At 41.6% G+C, this 27054-nt stretch overlaps 1 protein-coding gene across 9 annotated transcripts in view; it reads left to right on the forward strand.

Annotated features, from left to right (window-relative positions):
• SLC33A2 (solute carrier family 33 member 2) overlaps positions 1-27054 on the forward strand; it is a 178593-nt gene that overhangs the window by 37527 nt on the left and 114012 nt on the right. For all 9 annotated transcript variants that reach the window (XR_014961368.1, XM_085604373.1, XM_085604370.1 and 6 more), the window contains exon 4: positions 10940-11046. Coding sequence is in view for 8 of the 9 variants with exons in the window: in XM_085604373.1 (XP_085460499.1) it covers positions 10940-11046 (107 nt within the window). In the remaining variant the exon portion in view is untranslated. The remainder of the gene's footprint in view (positions 1-10939; positions 11047-27054) is intronic.

Consider the following 27054-nt stretch of genomic DNA (forward strand, 5'->3'; position numbering starts at 1 on the left):
TGCCCAGCGCGTGCTGGGCTCACAGCTGCGAGCTTACACTGCACTAGCCAAGCGCGTCAGAGACAACGTCAGCGCATTCAAGACTCCGTGACATCGGCGAGGACTACAAATAACCCATGGTCACACAGCGCAGCTGCGCAGTGGAAACAGAGGAAGGACAACAATGACAAACCGCTCTGACCCTACACCCCTCCCGCCCACGAATGTCGGCAGCCATCTCTGAATGGGCACGGTGCCAATTTAGTGTGAAGGTGCTGTTCTCTTCTACATAGGGGTGTTGGTTTAAGAGGATTTCGCCAAGCTAATATAGCAAGCAGATTTGTGTTCATGGCTTATTTAATTGAAACAAAATCACAGCCTCATACGTTGGAACTGAAAACGGATGGTAAGGAGGGGTAACCCAGCCCGAGAGTTTCCTCTCCAACCGACGTCAGCCAGGCAGGCCCAGCAATCTGAAGCCATTACGCAAGCCATGGCGTGCAACGGCTCCCGCAGCCTGGCAGCAAGCCTCTGGTGCTTATGTTATACACTTCGGAGAGTTTCCATGAGCGCTGTTAGCTTATATTTAGAAGGGCTGCCGGTAGGGACTCTCCGCCTAGGGCATGCTAAACGGGGAGCTCCAACCAAATAATTTCCAGGGGTGTGTGCAATATCCAGCGCGTGACCCCCTCATCGCCACCATGACATCCCCCGCAGGTGCTATATTTGCTTTCTCTCAGAAGGAACGCCTTCTGCAAGAGTAATTAGAAGATCAAGCGCTTTTATTGATCCCCAGGACGAAAAGAAATTTAAGAACTATGATCGCAGAGACTGATTCAGTGTTCGGCTTGAGAATGTTTACCGAAGGATCTCTGAGGTGGTAACAACATTCAAACCAAGAGAGCTTTTAATTCACGTTTTGGGTTAACACGTTTATAATTATACTGCCTGTATCGGCGACCTCTCAGTGGGCAACACTCATTTTCTTGCCTTAAAAGAGCACACTTGAGTGACTTGAAAAAAAAATATATGATCAGCTCCCACTCTACTCGTAAACGAGGACGTTAAAGCACAATTGTATGCCGAAAAAGTACTGTAGAAGATATCACTATATAAACGATGTTTACCCAAACGTCACGAGACCCACTTCTGGAAAATGTAATATGGAGAAAGTACGTAACAGAGATGCCAGGAGAGTGGTCTCTTACTGTAACAAGCATTTGCAATGCAATAGGTCTCGCATTTGCAGAGTTTAAGCTGTTGGCATTGTAAATGACAATGGATTTTATTTATCTGTTTAAAAACAACACATAACTAAATGGCATTGGCATTTGCAATGCCAATAGCTCAAACTCTCGTAAATGAGAGACCTATTGCATTGCAAATGCTTGTTATGATTTGGTTGGTGACTCCTGCGTAATCGAGATTCCCATTGTCCAGTTCACTCATGATGAAGGTTTGAGGACAGTTTTCATGGTGTTATTAGGTAGCCACTTAAATATAATTTTCAGTATCCTCAGGGTGTAGAAGCGGGCCGTTATAACAGCGTTGACCTGGACAGCCATGCCCAGATTGCTGTTGAAAATTCTACCAAAGTTTCTTGCATGTGCTGGGAGTGGGGGTGGATCCTACGTCCATAGGCCACCAGGAGGAGACCCACGGTGAGGCATCCTTTCTGAAGAGTACCACTTCGGTCTTGCCCGTGTTAAGTTTGAGCCAGTTGAACTTTATCCAGCTAGCCACTTAGGTCATGTATAAGTTGAAATTGTTCCTGGTGTTGTGTGTTTTGTCCCAGTGGGACAGCATGAGTTGTGTGTTGTCGGTGTAGGTGAGTATGTTGATGTCTACACAGACAACACCAGCCAGCGGCATCATGCAGATGTTGAAGAGGGTTGAACTGAAGAGAAACCGTGTGGGACACCCCAAATGAGTTTCCGGACTACTGAGGAATAAGGTGGCATCTTGTCTGATCATGATGGGATGGGAGACAGTGTTGAAAGCTGCAGAGATGTCTAGTTGGATGGGAACTGTAGTTTCTCCTTTTGTCAAGGATCATTCAAATGTCATCTGTTTTTGTTCTGGGAGCCATCTCTCTGAGAAACCTGGTTGTGTAGGTCAAGGAGCTGGTGGTTGGCGAGAAGGTTGAAGAGGCGTCTATTGATGGTTTTCTCTAGGACTCTGGCGGGGTATGGAAGGAAGGAAGGAGATTAGTTGGTACTGAGAAACCTGGTTGTGTAAGTCGAGGAGCTGGTGGTTGGCGAGAAGGTTGAAGAGGCGTCTATTGATGGTGTTCTTTAGGACTCTGGCTGGGTGTGGAAGGAAACAAGGAGATCGGTTGATATTTTGTGAGTTTTTGCCAGGTCTGCTGAGAGCTTCTTCAGGAGGGCGTTGAGTGCTGCATGCTTCCAAGTACATGGCTGTTGAGGATGAGATAAGAGCCTTGCTGATGGTGAGGTTGAACATTCGCTGAAGGCCTGGTGGGGGCAAGGGTCATACAGGGCCCTGGAGTGGGTGGTCTTCATGATAGCTGTGGTTTCCTCCATAGTAATGAGATTACATGTTATCCGGATCTCACCTTTGTCTGATACCAGAATACTTATTGCAAGGTTGATACGGTCTGAATTTGGGTAAAAGTTAGTGTAGATGGCTGTGATTTTGTTGCAGAAAAAGTCTCAGAGGTCATTGCACAGTTCTTGGGTTAGGGGATAGTGCTGATGGCTGCTACTGGTGTGGTGAAGTCCCTGATGATAGCGAAACGTTCTTTGCTGTTGTTCGAGCTGTTGTCTATGTCCTCGGCTAGAGCCTTCCTTTTAGATTCCAGGATTTGCTGGTGGTATCATTCTGGGCAGGTTTGAATGCTTCCTTGTCCGATTAATCCTGGCTCGCTCTGCATTTCTGTTCCAGTTGTTTGCAGTGGCATTCATTCTGAGTTCTTCAGTGTACTAGCTGACTTGCATTCACATTCTTGCTACTTAGCTTCTTTTCCGAGGGACTCAAGTGTCAGCACTGTCGGTGATCCAGTTGTCAAAGTTATTGATGCCGATTGATAGGTGGCCTGTGGGCTCTGGTTAGTTTTTGTGGAGGGCAGAAGGCCAGACCACCTCTGACAGTTTGCTCCAGTGTTGGCAGCTGAGGATAATGTGGTCGGTCCATGTGGAGGGAGTGGGTTTGTTGATCGTTATGCCGTTTAATGAGATGAAACTGGGTTGTGGATGTGTCTGCTGTGTGATATGTGTTGAGTGAGTCCGAGGTTTCCAAGGCTTTCGAGGAGTGCTGTTGAGGTGTGGTTGGTATGATCTTCTAGGTGGAAGTTAAGGCTTCCTAGGTGGATACAGGTGCTGGAACTCCTAGGAGGCCTTAACCTCCATGGCTAGTGGGGTGTCGAAGTCTGAGATGTGGTTGGCGAAGTTGGCTTGGGTTCCGGGGGGGGGTTGGTAGCTCAGAGTTCTGCTCTGGATGAAACTGGCTGTGAATTGCATTTTGAAGTTGACGTCTTCCATGTTGTTGGTTCTGGTTTCTTAGTTGGTGTTGCAGCTGTTTGTGTCCTTGAAAATGATATCTATTCATCCTCTGGGTCTGTCTGGGCGTCCTGTCTGATGATCTTGTAGCCGATGGGTATGGCTGAAGAGATGTGTGGTGTTGATGTTGTGGTCAGCCATGTGTTTTTGAGGAAAAGAATATCCGGGGAGGCGTCCTTCAGTAGGTCCCAAATCTCTGTGGTTTGTTTTCTGAGAGAGCAGGTGTTGAAGAGCATGCATGATAGCGAGGAGTGGAGTGCGCATGGGTGTAGTTTTAAGGGTGGGTTGTTGGGTGCTGTCGTCGTGGTCGCACTGGGTGTTTGAGTAGTGGGTGTGGTGTTGCAGGTGATACGGCAGGAGGTGCAGATGAAAGCACTTTGTATTGTGAGATGTGGTATGGCAGCAGCTTCGGAGCAGCGGCGGGGTTTGAGGGCGTGGAGGACAGAATCACAGAAGGGTCAGAGAAGGACTAGGGTTTTAGGCACTTGGCGTGGTCTAGCCATTGACGGGCTTGCCGCTGGCGTGCTGTGGGCGTGCCCTCTGCTCTCTAGCCGCCTTTAAGTAGGTCCTTCGTAGGGGCGTTGGGAACGCAGGGCATGACAGGTGGAACTGGGAGCGGGAAAAGGTAGCAGGTGAGGATTAGAGGGAGCGGCTGCAGAAAAGGCGGGAGCAGCGAGAACTGGGGCACAATGTGAGGCAAAAGACAACGGGACAATGAAAGACATAAAGCAGGGGAAAACGGGTAAAATGCATAGAAAAAGGCTGGCACATAACCAAGAGAGTGGCTAAAAGAGGGCAGTGTAACAAAAGGCAGAGAAAACAGAAAAATGTAATTAAAAGACACAGGCACGAAACGAGAAAAAAAGTGTTGAAAGCAGTTAAGAGCAGGAGAGAGGAGTGAGCCAGGAGGCACTGGAGCCGGGTCTGATGGGGTCCAGACCGGTCCAAGAACTGGTCACAGGTAAGTCCTAGGGGGCTAGGGCCACCACCTGCTTCATGTAAGTTTAAAAAAAATAGAAGATTGTCTTGAGTACATAAAAAGCTCTGGGATATCCTTATGGTTGATAGGGTGCTATAAAAATCAACATAACGATTTAGACCTCCTTATTTTATATTATATCTTAAGGTGCCAGCGTTAATGATGCCGGTTTTGCAATCGTTAATGTATGGGTGTACAACATGACAAAAGAGATGGAGTGCTTGGGAGATCTAACAAAATATTTAATTATCGCTGAATAGGGGTGCATAAACAATCCAGCAGCAAAGGGCTGGGGTCTGCTCGGGTAATTATGTGATGGTGGGGCATATCAGTAAATTAAGTATCATTGGCTATGGGCCATGGAAAAGGTGTCATATCTATAGATTGCTCATAACTGTACAACTCAATGAATCTATTGGTGCAATGCCTTAATCCCTTTCCCCAAAGTGCAATTAATGTGTCATTTTACTCCTCTAGATCCTTTGCACAGAAAGAGATCATTTTGGAAACTAGTGCCCCTTGTTGATTACCATTGCACAGATTTCAATGCACACAGATGCTAAATTTTATGCATTGAAGGTGGTCAATCTTGGAAGTAGTTGGAGCTCAAATGTCAGTTTGGGGTACATGTCCTTTGATCACAGTTATCAACCTCTGTGCAGTATAAAACAAAATCACAACCATATGGTTTCATGGTCTGTGCATGCTAACCAATCTTTGGAAGACCTTGCTCATCCTTAATAGCTGGCAGAGATACCTTGCATTACATTGTTTATTTGAGTCTTTCTAAAACATTTCACTTCTGACTCACTCATGCAGGACCATATCCCCCCCAAAGAGTGACCCCATGTGTGTTCCACTGGGTCCCTTGATTTTTGGGATGCCAGACATTAAAGGCTTTTCAATAGGTCCAGCTTGCCACAGGCAGTACATTATATGCCTGTGGCAATTTAAAAGTAACTAAACCAAAATCACTTGGGCTATAGTCAATCATATTATATTTCCTCCTCCAACTATCTGCGGTGCTCCACCTCCCATGAAGGAAGCCTACCCAGAACCAATCCTACCCACCTCTTACCTTCAATGCCTCTTCCATTAACTTGATAACAAAGAGGGAGGAGTCCCACCATACTCCCTGTTCTTTTTGTCTGCCTTAGCAAACAGTCTTCACAATTGAATATCCAGCAATTATTTGCCCGTGAAGCTTAAAGGAAGCCCTGGGGCGTGGGCTCCATGGGGTAAGCTCCAGCCTCTCTCTCTCGCTTGACTCCAGGGTAAGTAGCATAGCTTGCTGGGCTTGCTGGCTGGAAAAGGTTCGCTCTTGAGTTGCTTGTGGTGGCAGCTGTGGGGTCCCTTTGCACTTCGGGGAAGAGGTCGTCACTTTTGCGATCTTTATGAATAGAATATAAAGAGCTGCTTTATCAAGAACAAATCGTATTGTTGTTTTCACTGGACGTGAAATTGTTTATTACAAACTCGTGAAGGAAGTTTGCATCCTGCTGTAAGAACACTAATTTTTTATTAAATCACAAGAAATATCACTTGGTTCCACCCTGGATCTGCAATTTAAAGGAGTGCTTTTTTGATCAGTTCTGCATCTAAGAAGGCGAAGTCGGTCTCTTGTCTCATCTCTCTTCTGGCCAAGAGAGCTTCAACAGCACAAGAATGGTTGAAAGTCCAGAGGTTCACGCATCAGTTTTTTAGGTCTCGCCTGAGCCAGCGCATGGGTTGCTCTGGCGAGACATTTAGGAGTGGAGTTTTCAAAGTCCGACCACAGCTTTGTGTGGCATACAGTGTGCGGTTACGCGCACAGGCACGAGCAGAGACGGTGTGCAAATATTGAACAACAAACCTCACGTGGAAATATGCTTTACAAAGCATTTTTCGTTTTTATTTCTCTTCTCATGATGCGGTGTAAAAATTCTGAACAATTAACTACAATTAACTTCACATGACAAAAATGCTAACCCCCCCATGCGGTCTGAAAATGCTTTGTCGCTATTAAAGTTTTTAGGCCAATTAGATTGCTAGTTACTTTATCGAACAATAAACCTTATTAAAGGATGCTGATTAAAGGAAGCACTCGATTGCTTGTATTCTTTCGCGGTCGCGCGGCCAATGCTTGTTTGTTTTTGTTGGTCGTGCAGTTTTCTGGCAGCCGTAGGTGAAGCTTCCTCTTTGGCGGTCTAAAATAACACAGAATAAACTGTGTTTAATATGTATTTGAACGCTTTTCGCTACATCACAAATGCAAGTGATCAATGTACAAGCTCCATGAATGCACTTTTGGAAATGTGTGCGCGTTTTCAATGTCGGGAGACTAGTTTGCAGTTGCCAACCGGTACAGGCAGTTCTTATGCCAGTGGGAAGGGTGCTGCCAGCCTGAAGCGGGCGTTTCAAGGCTTCCCTGCGAGACTGTACTTGTAGCAAAGGCCTTTCTGAAGCGGAACCATCTGTTAAGACACCGAGTGCCCGAGCGGATTGCAGTCTCTGCCTCTTTATGAAACATGCTGTCTGCTGCGGTACCCTCATGCCGAAACTATGACTCGCGTGGCTTCCTGTTCGAAGTAGCCTAAATTAAAAACACATTGCTGAGTGGGAATTACCTGCTGGTCCGATAGAAAGCATAATATAGTTTGAGGATAAGAATCAATTTTCAGCACAGTCACACATAATTTTAGACAGATGTTGCAGGTAACACATTTCATGAAAAGATTTTGCATGCAGGGAGGGTTGTCAAAACACTGGCCTAGTTGCCACGCTCTCGCAGGCTTCTTTCCTTCTAACCAGGCATAGTACATTAGCAGCAGCATGCCATTCATGAGTAGCTAATGATGAAATTGGCCCTTCTTTTCGTTTATTTCTGTGGCCTTAGCCTGGGGGTCCTGCAAAAGTCTGTTATATGGCAATATTCATTTTGTTAGAATGAGTAAAAACAAACAGCCGTTATTAGTTTACGAGAATTTCGTGATCCGTAAATTAGCCTTTTCCCTATTTTTAGAATCCAAGCTGTTGAACGCTGGTCTATTGTTGGCACTTTCAGTCGTGACACTTCAGTTTTGGGATGATTAAAAATAACTTGTCTACCCGATATGTGCCCTTGGCTGTCTTCTCTCACCTCCCTTTGCTATTTGTCGTTTACTTATTTGCTGCTTACCAAGCAATGCCACCTTTCCCGCCTGTCAGTGGTTGCGTGACTGTGGTAAACACATCTGACAATCTCAGCACAAACAGCCAAGACGACTGTGTCACGAAGCTCACTCTCAGCTGCTCACAGACTCCTTACTTTTTCTGTTGGCATAAGAAGCACATCTAGTAACAGATGTGGTCTTTGTCAGGAGCCACCCATCCTGATGACAAATGGAGAAAAACAACACCTTGCCTCCGTGCTAACGCTCTTGATGATTCTCAGTGCAACAGAGTCGCCCACAACACCTTCCAGTGGTAGTTTATCTCATTTTACCATGTTAGTGCTTTGATACCTTGGCGCACTGCACAGGGCAATGACCGTTACACTAATATTCCTATTTCCAGCACGTTTTCTCTGGGCTCTGTTTTTCTCTCCACAACAGTACACGTGTTTATGTCCCACTCGGGAAACACTGACATTTCTCTAATAAGGAACATTGCTGTGTGTTCTCTTCCGGAGACACTGGCCTTCACTCATGTATGTTGTTTTGGGTCCACTTTTGTGCACGCTGTTTACTTCTCTGCAGCAAATAAGATTGACCCTTCTTTGACATGTTGATTAGACATTTCAGCCTCTGCGGCACTCACATGTTTGTCCCCATCTCGAGTCAAGTAAGGCTGCACTGACTTGTGCTTAGACCTGTACACGCTCACTTGTGACTTCAATAGTGCAAAGTCATCACACACTAGTTTGCCTTCCATTCTTCAACAAGCATTGGCATAGCCAATAGGTCTTGCCTTTGGGACCTTATAAGTGTTTAGCAATGCAACAGTTGATGTTGTTGCACCAAGGATATTGTGCTGCATATCTAAATACTTATAAGGTCCCAAAAGCGAGACCTATTGGCTATGCCAATGCTTGTGTTATCTTCCCTTGGGCTAGATTGTATCTGTATCCCCTAAGGAACCCCCTTCTAGGATTTTGGGATCCCAAGTCAAAGCTGTATGAACAGGAAGCCCCAGTAACTCTGGACCTTTCTCAGGCAGTCTAATGGTGGTTGGAACACCACGACTTAGCCAAGGATTTCCCTCTTGAAGTCAGCAGCAGCCCGTGCAGCTAAGAGCAGTGTAGCCGAGGGGGAAAGGGGATTTCAACAAACGACGACAAGTGGAAAATAATTATTTATTTAATTTTTTCTTGTAGTCGTCTGTCGAATCCCCCCCAAACCTGGCCCCACCACTCTTACCTGCACGGGCTGCTGCTGCTAGAAGTTCACCCAATCTAGATTTCGACAACTAATGGAATTAGGGTAGTCTGAGGTTGTTCGCGGGGGCTACCCTCGAGGGCAGCGCATCACAAGGGGGAGCGCTACTACTGTATATGGTCTTGTGGAGACACAACTTCAAATTGATTTTTGCATTGGGACGATTCCTTTGTGCACCATGTAGTGCTTCTGTGTGTTCTAGTAGAGCGTAATGGGTAGTGAGGGTGGAGAGGTTGTTATTGTTTTTATATTTGAAAATGATATTTTGATATGATAAACATGATCTCACTGAATGCACAATGAAGTTAAAACATATAAAATGTAAATAGGAACACTATCGCTTACATGGATCACCTTAACAGTTTTCTGAAGTCATTGTTGAGAAATCAATAGGAGTTTTTGGCTAAGTAAAAAAAAGAAATATAGGGTCCAGTGGCAACCTGGTTCAAAGTGATTTTTAAATTTCTGATACAGACTTCTAATGGCAGACTCCTCACCTTGTGAAGTTCTTCAGATGTCAAAATGGATCTGGAAAATTCTCATAGCAACTCCCTTGAGTGTCAGTTGCATTGTGCAGCTACTTGACAGGTCCGTCCTGTCCTGTATGTGATTTTGGGGCAACTATATCTGCACCACCTTCGCGCTGACATCAGTTCCTTTCTTTCTGCGCCTTCCAACATAGATCCGGAGTCCGTTACCTCGAATCTGTCAGACTTGACAGAGTTTTTCCACTACACAAATTTCCAGTGTCCAAAGGCCATTCGCCCTCCTAAAACACCAGGATTTAAACCATGCAGACTGCCACAAGCAAGTGCCAGTGACTGACCTACACAAGGTTTGTCTGTGCTGTCTGGACTTCAGACACGATTCAGCGTTGTGTCAGAAATGCTCCGAGATAAATTTCAAACTCATCTGCGACCGTGAAGCCAAGCTGTACTTTGCGGAACATCAACAGATGTCGAAGAAGGTCAAATCGAGGGTGCGGACGCGCTTCCTCGGCCGGTCATCCTCAAAGTGAAGGTCATCAGGTAAGTCCAAGAGTAAAAAACACCAGAACTACGCGATTATGGCTCTTCCATGTCCTGCCACTCCCATTGTTCGGAGTCATGCAAAGCCCCAGGTACCCTCAGGCCACAAACTCGGTCCTCGATCCCAGAACCTATTGGGCTTCCTCATGCTTCTCAGACCTGACTTTCTGGACCCTGCTGCAATGCTGCAACAGCTCTGAGAATTTAAAGCTATGGACCGAATCTTCATTGCTCAACGGAACCCCTCTGGGGCGGTTATGGGCCTCAATGATCTGAGGAAGCTCGAATAGATTTACCTCTTGAGGGTCCACACCACATTCCAACTGTGCCACCCCTCTCCCCACGAATCTGACCCCAACTTCTAGCTCGGTGGCAATGCTTTTTACGGTGCCCCAGTCCTTGCAGAACCTATCGCCGACACCAATGCAGAAAGGAGATCAGATTGTCTGGTCTGTTCACATTCATTCATGCCTGTGTTTATATTATGAACTAGTACATTAGTCAGACCTGTTTATTTTGCTAATACTTGTAATGATTTACCATACCAGTAGTTTGCTAACATCATTTGATGGGAAAGGGGTGGATGATTTGAGTTGCAGAGAATTCAGACGTCTGCGGCAATGTTGTGCCTGAGGACATGGCAACAGGAGAAAAGTGACTCCACCTTGGAATGCTATAAGCCACATAGTTGTCTGAGCAATGTTGTTGAAACTTTCAATCATTGTTGTATTGATGCATTGTACCGTGATTTCAAACCGATGAGGCCCAGGTGTGCTATATGAATGATTAAAGATATAAATGCAATTTTTTCAGGATAACTATCGAGATTGTAACATTCATTGTATGTAAATGTGGCTTATGTGGATTTCCTTGGAAACTGACATGGATTGTACCTTATAGCTTGATTGGGCACCCCACTTTCAAGTAGCTGAAAAGTAAGCTCTTTGCTGAGAGGTGCAGACGGTAGTATGTGCTGCGTGCTAGAAACGATCAGAGTGAATCTTTTTCCTCCACCAGTTCATAGTCTGTGCTCTCTTTCAGATCCCTGCTTTCACTTGTAAAAACTTCGTTGATTTGGCGTCTCGTCGGCCTTGGCTTCCAAACCATCATCATCCACACGTTTACCAGCACGTCCAGTGTTCTGAAAGGTAATTGTAATTAAGAAGGTTATTCACCTCTAGGAAAAAACAACTGGTGTATGGGCCTCCATGGTGGTAAACTGTTACTTACTGTCACCGTTCATTGCTTGAATTCACAAGGGTTTCCCAAGTACTTCTGGAAGCATGCAACAGTTGCAAGTTACTATATATATACTCCTTGGAACCCCCTGACGTGTGAGGGCTAGAGTCTAGGGTTATGCTTTAATATCTTCACATGAACTCAGCAGCTATGAGCACCAAGAAATGAATATTAACTACCCTTCCCAGAAAACCTGGAAGCTAAAGCTTCCACACGGATGACTGCTATAGTTCAGTAAAATATCAGCAGTCCACGAAACCTATATCGGCCTCCTTCTTTGCCTCTTGTTTGCTGCAACCGCCACGGATAGGTGTTTTCCTTTCCTTTTTAGGTCTCGCCTGACGCAGCGCATGCGCTGGTCTGGTAAGACATTTTGTGAGGGCTCCAAAAAGTGCTACCAGGCCAGCCTAGAGCTACAGTGCAGGTGTGCGGGGGCACGCGCCGCGCTTTACCGCGATTACTTTCACTTTCGCGGCCGCTTTGCATAGCCAATAGGTCTCGCTTTTGGGACCTTATAAGTATTTAGTTATGCAACTGTTGCATGGCTAAACACTTATAAGGTCCCAAAGGCGAGACCTATTGGCTATGCCAATGCTTGTTTTGTGTTATCGTGTATTTGGTCTGTAGTGTTGGTTTAGCAGGAAGAGTTGCTTAGAGTTCTACTGTGACTTGTAATGCTTCTTGCTAATTGCTTGAGATGCCGTCCTTGTTCGGGGAATTTCATTTCAGATTTGAGCAAGTAGGCGTTTGACAGTAGCAACTGGGGACATGGAGTGATTAGTGTGCATTTGTCAGAAGAAGCACAGGAGGTGAGTTTTGCGTTTCGCAACCTTCAGCCTGAGACTGTTTTTCAAAGTAGTTTTCTTTAGCAAACTGTGACTGGTCTAGGGACTAGGTAGGGGCTTATGCTGTCTACCGTTGACCCCACCTGCAAGCAATAGTGGGTTAGCACTGAGCGGAGAATACAATGTTTTTGGGCATTCTGTAGCATTATATATATATATATTCACTAAAAAAAACATAGGTTTCAGGGACGTTATAGTTAGCTGGACATTTCCCTCGTACAAAACCCTAGAAATTACCCTGTTATAGTTAGTTCAGCTAACTATAACTCGCGCCCCCGCAATGCACTGCTGATGACGTCACATATTACATCACTCATGACATGGTCAGTGACATCACTGATGACGTCATCCATGTGATAAATTAGTGCATCTTCTCACACCCTAATATAACCTTTGATACACCGACTCAAAATTTCAGACGGCTATTTTGAAAACCATAGATACTCCAATACCAATAACTACATACCCACTCATTGACTCTTAGGTCTACATACACCTCCACTCACTCACCTGTACAGTCATTCATACTTACAGTCACTCCGTACAAGACTATCATATGCATTTATACACCTATATAGACACGCACACACCGCCAATCATCCATTGAGTTACTGACACACCTAGTCAGTTGTGCAAATAATTAAACACAGTCCAATTTACTCACCTATACAGTTAAACACACTCAAGTTCACTTACTCATAAAAATACTAACAAATTCTGACACTCTTATACAATTACTAATACAAGCACACACTCATCCATATAGGCACTCCCTCAATCACACACTCTCACATATAGATAGTTATATACTCTTACACACATATATACTGCGTTTCACATATGTAGTTACTGACACATGTACAACTGAGATATACATTCAATCACTAACACACTCATACATACACTCACCCAACCATACAGTCCATCACAGTTGCACTCTTAAAACCATGCACCATAGAATCACCCACTCACACATCTATGCACAGAGTCACACACACCCTACCCACACAAACACTCAGGCACCCATACAGATACTTAGACAACTAATCAATAACCCATATAGACACTCATATAGCTATTCACAAAACCTTGCAGCCACTTATACACCAACACACAGACACATACAGACATTCACACAGTTTAGTCACTAGTCTGCAGTAAGATACATTTAATGACTCACTTATAGAGTCAGTTACGCACCTAGAAAATCACTCATTCACACACTTATACACCCACTCATTCTTCCATAGGCCTTTCACTATAAATATATAAAACATATTTAAACTTTTAAGAAAAACACACATTCACTGGATGATGTCATCAGTGATGTCGTTTGAGATGTCATCAGTGATGTCACTGACCATGTCATGAGTGATGTAATATGTGACGTCATCAGCAGTGCATTGCGGGGGCGTGAGTTATAGTTAGCTGAACTAACTATAACAGGGGAATTTCTAGGGTTTTGTACAAGGGAAATGTCCAGCTAACTATAACGCCCCTGAAACCTATGTTTTTTTTAGTGAATTTCTAAGGTTTTTTAAATGCCAATTCCTAACTATAACGCCCCTGAAACCTTTGTTTTTTTCAGTGAATTTCAAAGGTTTTTTAAATGCCAATTCCTAACTATAACGTGCATGAAACCTATGGTTTTTTCAGTGAATTTCAAAGGTTTTTTAAATGCTAATTCCTATCTATAACTTATCTCTGAAGATATCATGTTTAATGATTTTGATTGGATTTCTATATTTTTCAAATTCAGTGTGTCAATTTCATTAATTATCTTTTTTTTAAATACTTTTTTATCACCATTTTTTAAACTTATTTTTACAATTCTTTTAAAAATTAAAAAATATTATTTGAACTTAATGGGTTTTTCAAACATATTTTTGTATATTTTTCAAAATATTTTTTTAACTATATGTTCAAAACTGTATTTTATATATTTTTTCAATGTTTTTGGATCCGCGCACCCTATGCGCACGTTCTCGATCCCTACGCGATAGCATCCGCGCATGGTATGCATCGGGTACGTGTTTAGTGCGCGACTCCCAGCCTATACGCGACACGTTCGATGAACGTAACGCGATGTTTACGCGCTTCTGCGATGCGTCATCTGCGTCTATGATGCGGTAGGTGCGCGGATCCCGCGAAGTATTTAACATTTAAAAAAACATATGTATGTATTTCATGTGAATATTAATTGAAGACAAACTCTAAACTAGTCTTAAAACTAAAATATTTTTACATCTAATCCTATAATTTTTTTAAATTCAATTTCGTGGATGCGCGCTGGGTGCGTGCTGCGTAAGCGCAGGGTGCGCGGATCCCATGTGACCTGCAAAAAAAGAGATTTGATTGGTTCATTACACTTCCTCTTCTAACCATTGAAAGACCCCACCCATTTCAATCATTCTTCTTTGACCTTCTTTAGAGCACCATCTCTTTGGAGATAAGAAGATTTTTTAGACTAAGTTTACACGTAGCTCTAACTTTTTTCAACCAAAAATGGCTTCAGGGCAGCAGGCATCACCTGCATCACCTCATACTTCTGAGGATGAATTTTTGCCGGAGACACCACCCAAAAAACGTTTTTCTTCAGTGGTGTGGAAATTTTTTACTTTTCCCGAGGGGCAGAATAAGACCAATGCCACCTTGGTCACGTGCAAGATTTGCAAAAGAGTCCTGTCGCGAGGGGATCCTAACAAGAAATACTCTTGCGGCACGGCAAGTATGATGAAGCACATGAGGACCCTTCATCCGAACAATCTTGCACAAGAAGAGTGCCGACGGATGAGAAACACTCCTGCGCCATCCACCCCATCGCAGCCGAGCACATCAAGAGTGCATCCATCAGCCCAAACCTTGGACATCCGTCCTCAATTTCAATTTTTAAAAGTGCTCTGCACTAAGTGCAATAAGAGTTTGTGCTATGGTGAGCAGTCGCAGTCACATTTGCTATTTTATTTTTTTTGTTTTTTTTTATTATTCCCTGAAGTTCATTGTTTGGTTTCTCCTGTTTTGTTTTTTGCAGAAAAAACAAAAAAATTTAAAAATTGTTCAGAAAACCCCAAAAAAATTATAAAAGAAGAAAGAAGAAAAAAAAAGTTCTTGTAAGAACTAACTTTCCTGGTTTCAAAAAAGAGCTACATTTCTTTGTTAGTGTTAGTTTAGATGAATGTATGTGTAGTACGTAATTGACTGAATGAATGCGTTAGCAGCGTATGGTGAATGTATAAGTGCAGAAGTATGAGGAAGTACTGCAGCATCACACAGTAACCTCTGTAACTGCAGTGTGCTGTAGTACTTCCGAAGCACAGGGATGCAACATATGTACATAAATATTTTGCAAATCTATGCTTCTGTCTGCACGGCTGCTTAAACTGCAGCCATGTGGTGACACAGGCACCCTTGCACCATAGTGCAAGGATATCTGTGTCATGTGCTGTTTGTTTTTCAACAGGAAGACACACGTTCCTGCACAAAAACAATGAGAAAATGCATTTTTCTCCTTCAATGTATGCTGAACATTTCAGCATGCATTGAAGATATAAAAATGTGGAGAAATTAAAACAATTCACCTTGTTGTGCTTTCCTACACCAATTTTAGAATGGTGCAGCATTCACACACATATCGAGATTTATGATTTCTGATAAATCTAGACATGTGTATTGTTCTATGAGTATTAAGTGCAATCATGCACAACAACACTTACAGAACACCCTTTCAACACAAAGTGGTGTGCATGATGAGGTTATATTTATATGGAGTATAAAAAGTGCACAGAGTGCCTTTTCCTCTCTTTGTAAACATGAAAGAGTATCTTGCACAATAACTATGTTACAAAAAGTGACATATTTCCGTTTTTAAATTTCCTTGCGAATGATAGAAGGTAAGCACAGAGTTTTGTCTGCAAAGATGTTCAAAGAAGAATGATTGAAATGATTGCGGTACTTCAATAGCTAAAATGGGAAATATTATGAACCCCTCAAATCTCTTTTTTTGCAGGTCACATGATATCTGATGATGGTCAGATTTCAAAACTACATAAACAGAGTGTTTTTAGAAACGTGTTTCAACTTTGTAGCTTTTGCAGACCTCTTCATTCTGCATATTGAGACTTAGTTAGACTTACCTTCACAGTAATAGGAATAAAAAATGGTATACATTTTTTTCTGTTTTTCATTCAAATATAAATTCATATAAATTGCTTATTTTAAAATTTGGATCTGTGAAAGAAAAGGAAAAAAAAATTATAACATGTAATAATAATTTTTTTACAACACAGCATAATTTCCACAAAGTAATTTTTTTGCCTTTTTTGCTGTTCTCAGAATATATTAAATTTCACTAAAAATAGTGATTTCAATCGTACTCATCACTTAACAGCGGGCATTAAAAACACAATCTCAAAGATTGTTAAAAAAAAAACAACATGCCATTCTCAAAACAAAAACAAGATACAAATCACAGATATATAAAATGCAAACAGCTAACAACATTTTTTAACTTTAACTTACAAAAACTGTAAATGATGTCGCTTTAAAATATTCAGCAAATCTAAAGATGAATTTTTTCAGGATGCACCACGCTCACAACGTTTTCCTTCAGTGATGTAGAAATTGTCTACTTTTCTCGAGGGGCAAACAGACCAATGCCACCTTTATCATGCACAAGATTTTCAAAAGAGTTCTGTTACGAGGGGATCCTAACAAAAAATACTCATGCGGCACAGCAAGTATGATGAAACACCTAAGGACCCTTCATCCAAACAATCTTGCACGAGAAGAGTGCAAACAGATGAGAAACACTCCTGTTCTGTATCTGTAAAAAAAAGAATCACAAATAAATGTATATTAATAACTTTCAATATTATACTATTCCATTACTGTACAAACACATTTTATATAAATACTGACTAAGAAACTATAGCCCTGAACCACAAGTGTGACGATGGTTAAAACACTACATGCATAGTTCATACTACTTTGAAGCAGTTCATGCCCTAAAGCATACCTCACTAAAACACTACATGCTAACTGACTAAATGATTAAAGTACTATAAGGAGACACACTGGGTGAGTGACAGGGTGTTTGCTAGAAGTGTATGAATACTTACTAGGGAATTGAAGGTGTGAAACACAACTGTGTAGGTGATTAGAGGACTGCATCCATACTGCATAGGCATTTAAGGCAGTCAATGTGCTAAGGCCTGGCTCACTGCATGACTACTTGGGTACTGACTGAATGATTAGAGTACAGCAAGGAGAGTGCCTAGGTGAATTTATAAGTGCTAGGATTTTCGCACAGGGAATGGATTAGTACTTGGTACTGAATGGGTCACTAGAGGAGTGCAAAGGCAGTGACAAGATGTTTGCTGGACTGTATGGATACTGACTAGGAAATTGAAAGTGTGAAAGACAATTGTGTAGGTGGTTAGAGGACTGCATGCATAGTGGATAGGGGTTTGAAGCAGTCCATATGCTAAGGCCTGGCTCAGTGCATGAATACTTAGGCACTGACTGAATGATTAGAGTACTGCAAAGATAGTATATTGGTGAATTTATAAGTGTTTGAGTTTTTGCACAGTGAATGGATTAGTACATGATGCTGAATGGGTCACTAGATGACTGCAAAGGGAGTGACAGGGTGTTTCCTGGAAGTGTATGGATACTGACTAGGGAATTGAAGGTGTGAAAGACAATTGTGTAGGTGGTTAGAGGACTGCATGCATAGTGGATAGGGGTTTGAAGCAGTCCATATGCTAAGGCCTGGGTCACTGGATGAGTACTTGGGTACTGACTGAATGATTAGAGTACTGCAAGGAGAGTGCCTGGGTGAATTTATTAGGGTTTGGGTTTTGGCACAGTGAATGGATTAGTACATGATGCTTAATAGGTCACTAGAGGAGTGCAAGGGGAGTGACAGGGTGTTTGCTGGAAGTTTATGGATACTGACTAGGGAATTGAAGGTGTGAAACACAACTGTGTAGGTGATTAGAGGACTGCATCCATACTGCATAGGCATTTAAAGCAGTCAATGTGCTAAGGCCTGGCTCACTGCATGACTACTTGGGTACTGACTGAATGATTAGAGTACAGCAAGGAGAGTGCCTAGGTGAATTTATAAGTGCTAGGATTTTCGCACAGGGAATGGATTAGTACTTGGTACTGAATGGGTCACTAGAGGAGTGCAAAGGCAGTGGCAAGATGTTTGCTGGACTGTATGGATACTGACTAGGAAATTGAAAGTGTGAAAGACAATTGTGTAGGTGGTTAGAGGACTGCATGCATAGTGGATAGGGGTTTGAAGCAGTCCATATGCTAAGGCCTGGCTCAGTGCATGAATACTTAGGCACTGACTGAATGATTAGAGTACTGCAAAGATAGTATCTTGGTGAATTTATAAGTGTTTGAGTTTTTGCACAGTGAATGGATTAGTACATGATGCTGAATGGGTCACTAGATGACTGCAAAGGGAGTGACAGGGTGTTTCCTGGAAGTGTATGGATACTGACTAGGGAATTGAAGGTGTGAAAGACAATTGTGTAGGTGGTTAGAGGACTGCATGCATAGTGGATAGGGGTTTGAAGCAGTCCATATGCTAAGGCCTGGGTCACTGGATGAGTACGTGGGTACTGACTGAATGATTAGAGTACTGCAAGGAAAGTGCCTGGGTGAATTTATTAGGGTTTGGGTTTTGGCACAGTGAATGGATTAGTACATGATGCTTAATAGGTCACTAGAGGAGTGCAAGGGGAGTGACAGGGTGTTTGCTGGAAGTTTATGGATACTGACTGGGGAATTGAAGGTGTGAAAGACAAGTGTGTAGGTGGTTAGAGGACTGCATGCATAGTGGATAGGGGTTTGAAGAAGTCCATGTGCTAAGGCCTGGCTCAGTGCATGAATACTTAGTCAGTGACTGAATCATTAGAGTACTGGAAAGAGAGTGTCTTGTTGAATTTATAAGTGTTTGGGTGTTGGCACAGTGAATGGATTAGTACATGGTGTTGAATGGGTCACTAGAGGACTGCAAAGGGAGTGACAGGGTGTTTCCTGGAAGTGTATGGATACTGACTAGGGAATTGAAGGTGTAAAAGACAAATGTATAGTATGTTAGAACACTACATGCATACTGCATAGACATTTGAAGCAGTCTATTTGGTACTTAGAAACTGACTAAATCATCAGACTACTTCTAGGACAGTGCTTGGGTAAAACTTTTAAATTTTCAGTTCTGCCACAGTGAAGAGAATAGTACATGGTACTCAACCTTAGTGTCAAACCCTGACTCATTTTATCAATGCATAAGCAAAGACTGGCTTCTAATGCTACTAAAACTTGACAACATGACCGGTTTTAAAACAGTTATCTGTCAGCAAATACACAATGTTACCAAATGCTTCTCTCACAATCCTTACCCAAATGCACACAGACTCACAACGTGATTTTAGACGAGCAACACTATCCTAGGAGTTTACCAAAACTCATTCACTAGTCTAGAAGAGTTAATGGTACTGCACACAATCTACATATTTAAGTACAGCACATCAGTGTCAAAGCATGACTCATTTAATCAACGCATAAGCAAAGACTGGATTCTAATGCTACTAACACTTCACAACATGACCGGTTTTAAAACAGTTATCTGTCAGCAAATACATGATGTTACCAAATGCTTCTCTCACAGTGATCCCAAATACACACTAACTCACAGTGTGATTCTAGACAACCATCACTATCCCTAGGAGTTTACCAAAACTCATTTAATACAGTGCAAGTGGTAAGGGAACTGCACACAATCTACATATTTCAGGACTGCACTTTTCTGTCAAAGCCTGACTCATTTAATCAAAGCATAAGCCATAACTGTCTTCTAATGCTACTAAAACTTCACAACATGACAGGTTAAAACCGTTATCTGTCAGCAAATACACAATCTTACCAAATGTCTCTCACAGTGGTTCCCAATTGCACACATACTCACTGTGTGATTCTAGACAAACAACACTATCCCTTGCACTATACCAAAACACATTTCTTCATCTAGAAGAAGTACTACATTTTAGTATAGAAACATAACATAACTCATTTCACAAATTCATAAACAAGGACTGGTTTCTAATTCTACCAAAATATAAAAACAGCACAGTTATCTGTCTGCAAACACATGAAAAACACAAATGCTTATCACAGAATGGTTTCTACATGCACACACACTGTCAATAAGATTGTAGAGAAAAAAGTACTCCCTACACTTTAGCAGGAGAAATACATTAGTCTGATTAAAATCAAAATAGTCTACATACATCCCCTCACAATTAAATAAATCATCTTTCAAGTTCTTTTGTAGATTAAGAAGTATATCAGTCACTCACCATATTTTCTTTTACAGAATATCTGCACTGTGCACCTCTCAGCAAAAACAAAGAATGGAAAAGTTTCCCTTTCATTTTCCACACATATACATGCAAACATCAAATCACAATCCTTCACACATAAACTCAAAAGCAAACACACATTTCTATTGGTTAAACATTTCAACCCTTTCCAACTGAAATACATTTTAACCCTTCCCCCAATCTGCCTTCTGCCTGTTACCATAGAAACAGGTCACGGAACACTGCACTGAGCACACAGGTCAGAAGTTCAGCACACAATGTTGCTACACAAGAGAGGAAGTGTGCTTCACTTTTCAACATATCAGCTAATTATATACAATGTTCCTTACAATCTGTTTTTGTTAACCAATAAGAATCATACCTTTAAAAAACAGAAATATACACCCTACCTTTCAGTGTACAAAGTAGTCATACAACCAATGATTTGGGGAGGGTGCGCTCACGGTGCAGGTAGGGTCCGCGGATCCTCCCCGGCCATAGTTATTTATGTTCTTTTAACTCTAATTTTCTCAGGAACTACTGAACGGATTCACACCATTTATGCAAAAGGCACGAGTCTGAACTGAGGACTACCTCTTTGCCAAATTTGGTGTCATTCCGTTCAGCGGTATGGGCTGTAGCTGCGACAACAGATCCTATGGGAAATTGCATGGGGAAACGCGTTTTGGGACCCCCCTTTTTCCTCTGCCCCCGCTTGACGAATCACCACAAAACTTTCAGGGTAGGAGCGGAGCTGGACAAAAGTTTGGAAAATTTCGCGAGGATTTATCAACCGGCGCCAGACTTATTGGGAATAGAATGATGCGGATTTCCAGTGGAAAATAGGTCCTAACTATAACTATCTACTGGTGACCGCCAGTAGATAATATATATATATATATATATATATATATATATTCACTGAAAAAACCATAGGTTTCACACACGTTATAGTTAGGAATTAGCATTTAAAAAACCTTGCAAATTCACTGAAAAAACCATAGGTTTCACACACGTTATAGTTAGCAATTAGCATTTTAAAAACCTTGCAAATTCACTGAAAAAACCATAGGTTTCATACATGTTATAGTTAGCTGGACATTTCACTCGTACAAAATCATTGAAATTCCCCCGTTATAGTTAGTTCAGCTAACTATAACTCGCGCGACCGCAATCCACTGCTGATGACGTCACATATTACATCACTCATGACATGGTCAGTGACATCACTCATGACATCACTGATGACATCACTGATGACATCATCCTTGTGTAAGAATGGCAGACCTCCTCTTATCCTAATATAAACTTTGCTACACACATTGAAAAATACAAACTAAAGTTTTGAAAACTAAAGAGATACCAATACCAGTTAGAACAAACTATTCAGTAATTCCAAAATCTACATGCGCATCCACTCATTCATCAACACTTCTATATAGTCACTCATACATGTACTCAGTCATCATATGTACTCATACACCTATACAACCTGTTACACACCTACACTCATACACAGAGTTACTCACACACATACTCACACATGCAAATATACATCCATTTACTTGCATATACAGCTATACACACACCACTACACTTACTTCTACAGAAACGTACACATACTAACTCTCTTAAACAATCACTTATAGAAACACATACTTATTTATACAGGAACTCTTCCAATCTCTCACTCTCATATATCCTCACTTATATACATCAATAATCACATATACTAGTTTAAAACATATGGAGTTACTCATAAAGACACTATTGAGACAGTCATTCACTCTCTTACTCACCCATACACACACTCATCCACCCATACTGTCCTGCTCATATACTGTCTTCAAAATACATACAAACAGTGAGTCACTCATTCATGCATCCATACGCTAAGTAACATCCCCCACTGAACCATACAGACACTCATACTGATACTCTAAAAACAAACTAATAACCCATATACACAATCATGTAGCTACTCACCAACCCATGCAGCCACTTATACACAAAGTGAGACACTGATACAGATATTTAAATATTTAAACATTACTCACAAATACTTGTATTCACTAAGATACTGTTAATAAGTCAGTTATACAATTAATTTTACAAAAAAAAACATCCATTTAGACACTTATTTACCCATTTATTCTTCCATTAACCTTTAGATATACATATAAAAAAAAATATTTATTTTTCAGAAAGACACATATTCACTGGATGATGTCATCAGTGATGTCATTTGAGATGTCATCAGTGATGTCATGAGTGATGTCACTGACCATGTCATGAGTGATGTAATATGTGACGTCATCAGCAGTGGATTGCGGTCGCGCGAGTTATAGTTAGCTGAACTAACTATAACGGGGGAATTTCAATGGTTTTGTACGAGTGAAATGTCCAGCTAACTATAACATGTGTGAAACCTATGGTTTTTTCAGTGAATTTGCAAGGTTTTTTAAATGCTAATTGCTAACTATAACGTGTGTGAAACCTATGGTTTTTTCAGTGAATTTGCAAGGTTTTTTAAATGCTAATTCCTAACTATAACGTGTGTGAAACCTATGGTTTTTTTCAGTGAATTTGCAAGGTTTTTTAAATGCTAATTCCTAACTATAACGTGTGTGAAACATATGATTTTTTAAGTGAATTTGCAAGGTTTTTTAAATGCTAATTTCTAACTATAACGTGTGTGAAACCTATAGTTTTTTTAGTGAATTTGTAAGGTTTTTTTAAATGCTAATTTATGTATGTATTATTATATTTTTTATATATTTATTTTACGATAAACTACCTATGTATATAGGTATAGATTGACTGTATCCTGTAATATGGAATGGCGCAGCTCTTTTTTTTTTATTTGGATAAAGTTGAACAGCATAGTTAATATCTTCTATAAACTTTGGAAAAAAAAAAGTTTTTTTCACCCTTCGGGGTCCTTCAAGGACCCCCTGACAAAGGCTAGGGGGTCAGGGAGTGTCTTCTATGCCTCCTTTTCATGTTTTAGAAATCGGGTTAAAAGTAATTCATTTCTGATCTGTGCGTGCACCGTGCGCGCATGCGTGCGAGCACCGTGCGCGCATGCGTGCAAGCACCGTGTGCTCATGGTGCGCGCATACGTGCGAGCACCGTGCGCGCACGGCAAGTCATGTGATTACGAAACAACACTTTTCATTGGTTCATAGTAGTTTCTGTTCCAGAATCTTCATACACCACACCCACTCCCCTCACCATTTCTTCTTATTTCCTGGAAGAAGGAGCTGAACAGCTACTCGAGTGAAATCTTACTTGAAAATGGCAGAACAGCAGTCAACTTCAGGGAGTGAGGAGGAGACCTTTGTGGAACCACCAAGGAAGAGCAAACAAAAACACTCTTTCATCTGGAATTACTTCACTTTTCCAGAGGGCCAAAAAAAGGTGAATGCGCCGAAGGTGACATGCACTATTTGCGGAACTGTCCTATCTGGAGGAGATCCCAGCAAAAAATACTCCTTTAGTATTTATTCGATGCTGAGGCACTTCAAAACAGTGCATCCAGTACGCTATGCTCGAGAAACAACTAGAGCCCTAAGGGACAACCCTCCACCTGCTCAGCCGAGCACATCATCTGCGGCCGCAGCTTCACCGTGTACAAGATCTCTGGATATCCGCCCACTGTTCCAGAAGGTGCACATACATTGCAATGTGTGCAATGCTGTTCTTTGTTACGGAGAGAGCAGCATTAATTTGATTTAGAACAAAATCCAGCAGCACACATGCTCCACCCCATAATTTTTTTCATTTATTGTTTTTGTTCCTGCTGAACAGTTTTGCATTCCCAGTTTTTTTTTGGTGCTCTAAAAAAATAAAAAAAAATACAAAATTGTTAAAAAACTAAAAAAAAAATACAAAACAAAAAAGACAAAAAAAACCAGTTCTTTTCAGAACTCACTTCACTTCTCCAAGAAGAGTTATATTCCTAATATACTGTGATGTAATTTTATTAAATGAACGTGTTGTGTATAAATGAATTATTGAAATGATTCAAATGACTGAGTGAAGAGGAGGAAAGGACTGACAGAATGAGTGAGAAAAGGAAAGTATGATCAGTCATGAAAGGGAAGTGAAAGACTGACTGCAACAAAAGGACTAAGGGTAGAGGATACAGGTTAGAAGAGTGAATGAGTAAGGGAATGGCAGTGAGTAATGGAGAGTGAGGGAGGGGGAGTGAGAAAAGGGGAGTAAGGGACGGAGATAGGAAAAGGGAGTAACAGATGAAGCGGATGAAGTACAGCAGGGTAAAGGGATTGAAAGTAAGAGAAGTGGAGTGATGGTGAGATAAGGGGTATGAGGATTAGAAAAGGGGGTAAGGGAAAGTGAGAGATGGGGAGTGAGGGAATGGAGGGATTTAGGAAACTGGAGTGAGAGAAAGGGAGTCAGGATTTCAATGAGCAAAGCAGAGTGAGGGAGAGTGAAGGAAAGAATGCGAAAAGGTGAAGATGTGTGAGATACAGACAGGAGAAAGTGAAGTAGGAGAATAGGAGTGACTATGAGTAAAGGATAGTGACAGTTAGGGAATGTGAGGGAAGGAGAATCTCTGAGCTGTACTCCTCTCACCAGAACCACTAAATGGCAAACTTTCCCTCTCTTTTTTCACACATATACATATTAACTTCAAATCCCATTGCTTCCCACATTTTTTTAAATGGAAACACACATTTCTATTGGTTGCAAATTTCAACACTTTCAAAATGATTCCTACCCCCAACATCACTTCTGCCTGCTACCATAGAAACAGATCATGTAACACTCATGTGAGCAGAGAGGTCAGAAGTTCAGCACACAATGTTTCTAATCCAAAGAGCAAGAGTGGTTGACTTTTCAAACCTAACAGCATATCCAAAGTAATCTTCTGTGGGAACACATTTTTCTGAACCAATACAAAACATGCTTTTAAAAATTTAAACATACAGCCTAGTTTTTAGTGTTGAATGGTCTGAAACAGCCAATGAGCTCTTTTTATTAAAAAAAAAGTATGTAAGTCTCCATTTCACAACTATCTTTCTTTTCATATTGCCATTCTACTGAAATACTCCTTCTGAGTGCATCCAGATCTCCTTGAAAGATGTTCACAGTGTGGATTGTAGGTCATAGCTATGTCTACTGGAGTGAAAAGTATGCAGAAAAAAGAGGTATTGTGAAAGACCTTGCTTTGCCAAATGTAGACATTAAATGGATTGGTCAGAGAGGGTTAAAGTGGCACCAATGAATGCCTTTTGTGAAATCCTTTCTACATCTCCCACAGCCTGACCTTATAATTGTGCACTGTGGTGGAAATGACCTAGGCACTTTAACTGGGGTAGGTCTGGAAATGCTTGTTAAGGACACCTTTGTGCAATTGATGTCACTTTTTCCACAAACTACCTTTGTATATTCTAATATATGCCAAAGGCAAAGTGGAACTGGTCCAACCAATATTGTCCGCAGTTTGAGAAACCAAAAAAGCACGTCAATAAGTCTGTTTCTGCTTTCCTCAGAGACTATGGTATGGGTTCTATATACCACAACAACTTGCGTTACAACATGCAAGGCATTTATAGAGGAGACGGTGTTCATTTCACAGATGAAGGGAACAGAGTCTTCCTCTTGAACTTTAGACTCTGCATCGGTACTTACTTATAGGTACAAAAAAACACTCAATGAACACAACGGCTCTTTTTAGAGCCAACCAAGATCTAAACACTTAAACTTGATTTTTGATTCTATTTTTTTAATGAATTTTTTGCCACCGTGCACGCCCCGCGCAATATTTATAATTTTTTTTTTTTTTTTTTTGGGCCCTTAGGGGTTTTTCATGGTCCCCCTGAGAAGGCCTAGGGGGTCAGGGACTCTCTACCCTGCCCCCTTTTCACGTTCTCCACTTGTGTTTTTAACTCTCTTCTACCTCTAAAACTCAAAATGGCGGCTAGGGGGTGCGCGCACCCCGCGATTTTTGAAAAAAAATAAAATGTTTTTTTCACCCTTCGGGGTCCTTCAGGGACCCCCTGACAAAGACTAGGGGGTCAGGAACTCTCTACCTTGCCCCCTTTTCACATTCTCCACCTTTCTTTTTCACTGCCACACACAAAATGGCGTCCAACACTTCCTGATTTCGACAGATTTGAATGTTGACTGACATCTAACCACCAATCAGAATTACGCTCGCGCACGGCACCGTGCGCGCATATAGATATTTATGTACTTTTAACTGCAATTTTCTCAGGAACTACTGAACAGATTGACACCATATATGCAAAAGGCACATCCATGACCTGAGGACTACCTCTTTGCCAAATTTCAAGTAATTCTGTTCAGCCGTTCGGGCTGTACCTTCGACTAAATGTCCGATGGAAAAATGCATGGGGAAAACGCGTTTTGGGACCCCCCTTTTTTCTCAGCCCCCGCTTGACGAATCACCCCGAGACTTTCAGGGTAGGAGCTGAGCGGAGCGCCCCATTAGTTTTGAAAATTTCACGAAGATAAGTCAACCGGCGCCAAAGTTATTCAAAATAGAATTTTCAGATTTCCTATGGGAACTCGGTCCTAACTATAACTATCTACTGGCGACCGCCAGTAGATAATATATATATATATATATATATATATATATATATATATATATATATATATATATATATATTCCAATACGTGTGCTCTACACTTGAAGGTGCAC

This window comes from Triturus cristatus, chromosome 5_1 (assembly GCF_964204655.1).
Source record: "Triturus cristatus chromosome 5_1, aTriCri1.1, whole genome shotgun sequence".
NCBI classification, from domain to species: Eukaryota; Metazoa; Chordata; class Amphibia; order Caudata; family Salamandridae; genus Triturus; species Triturus cristatus.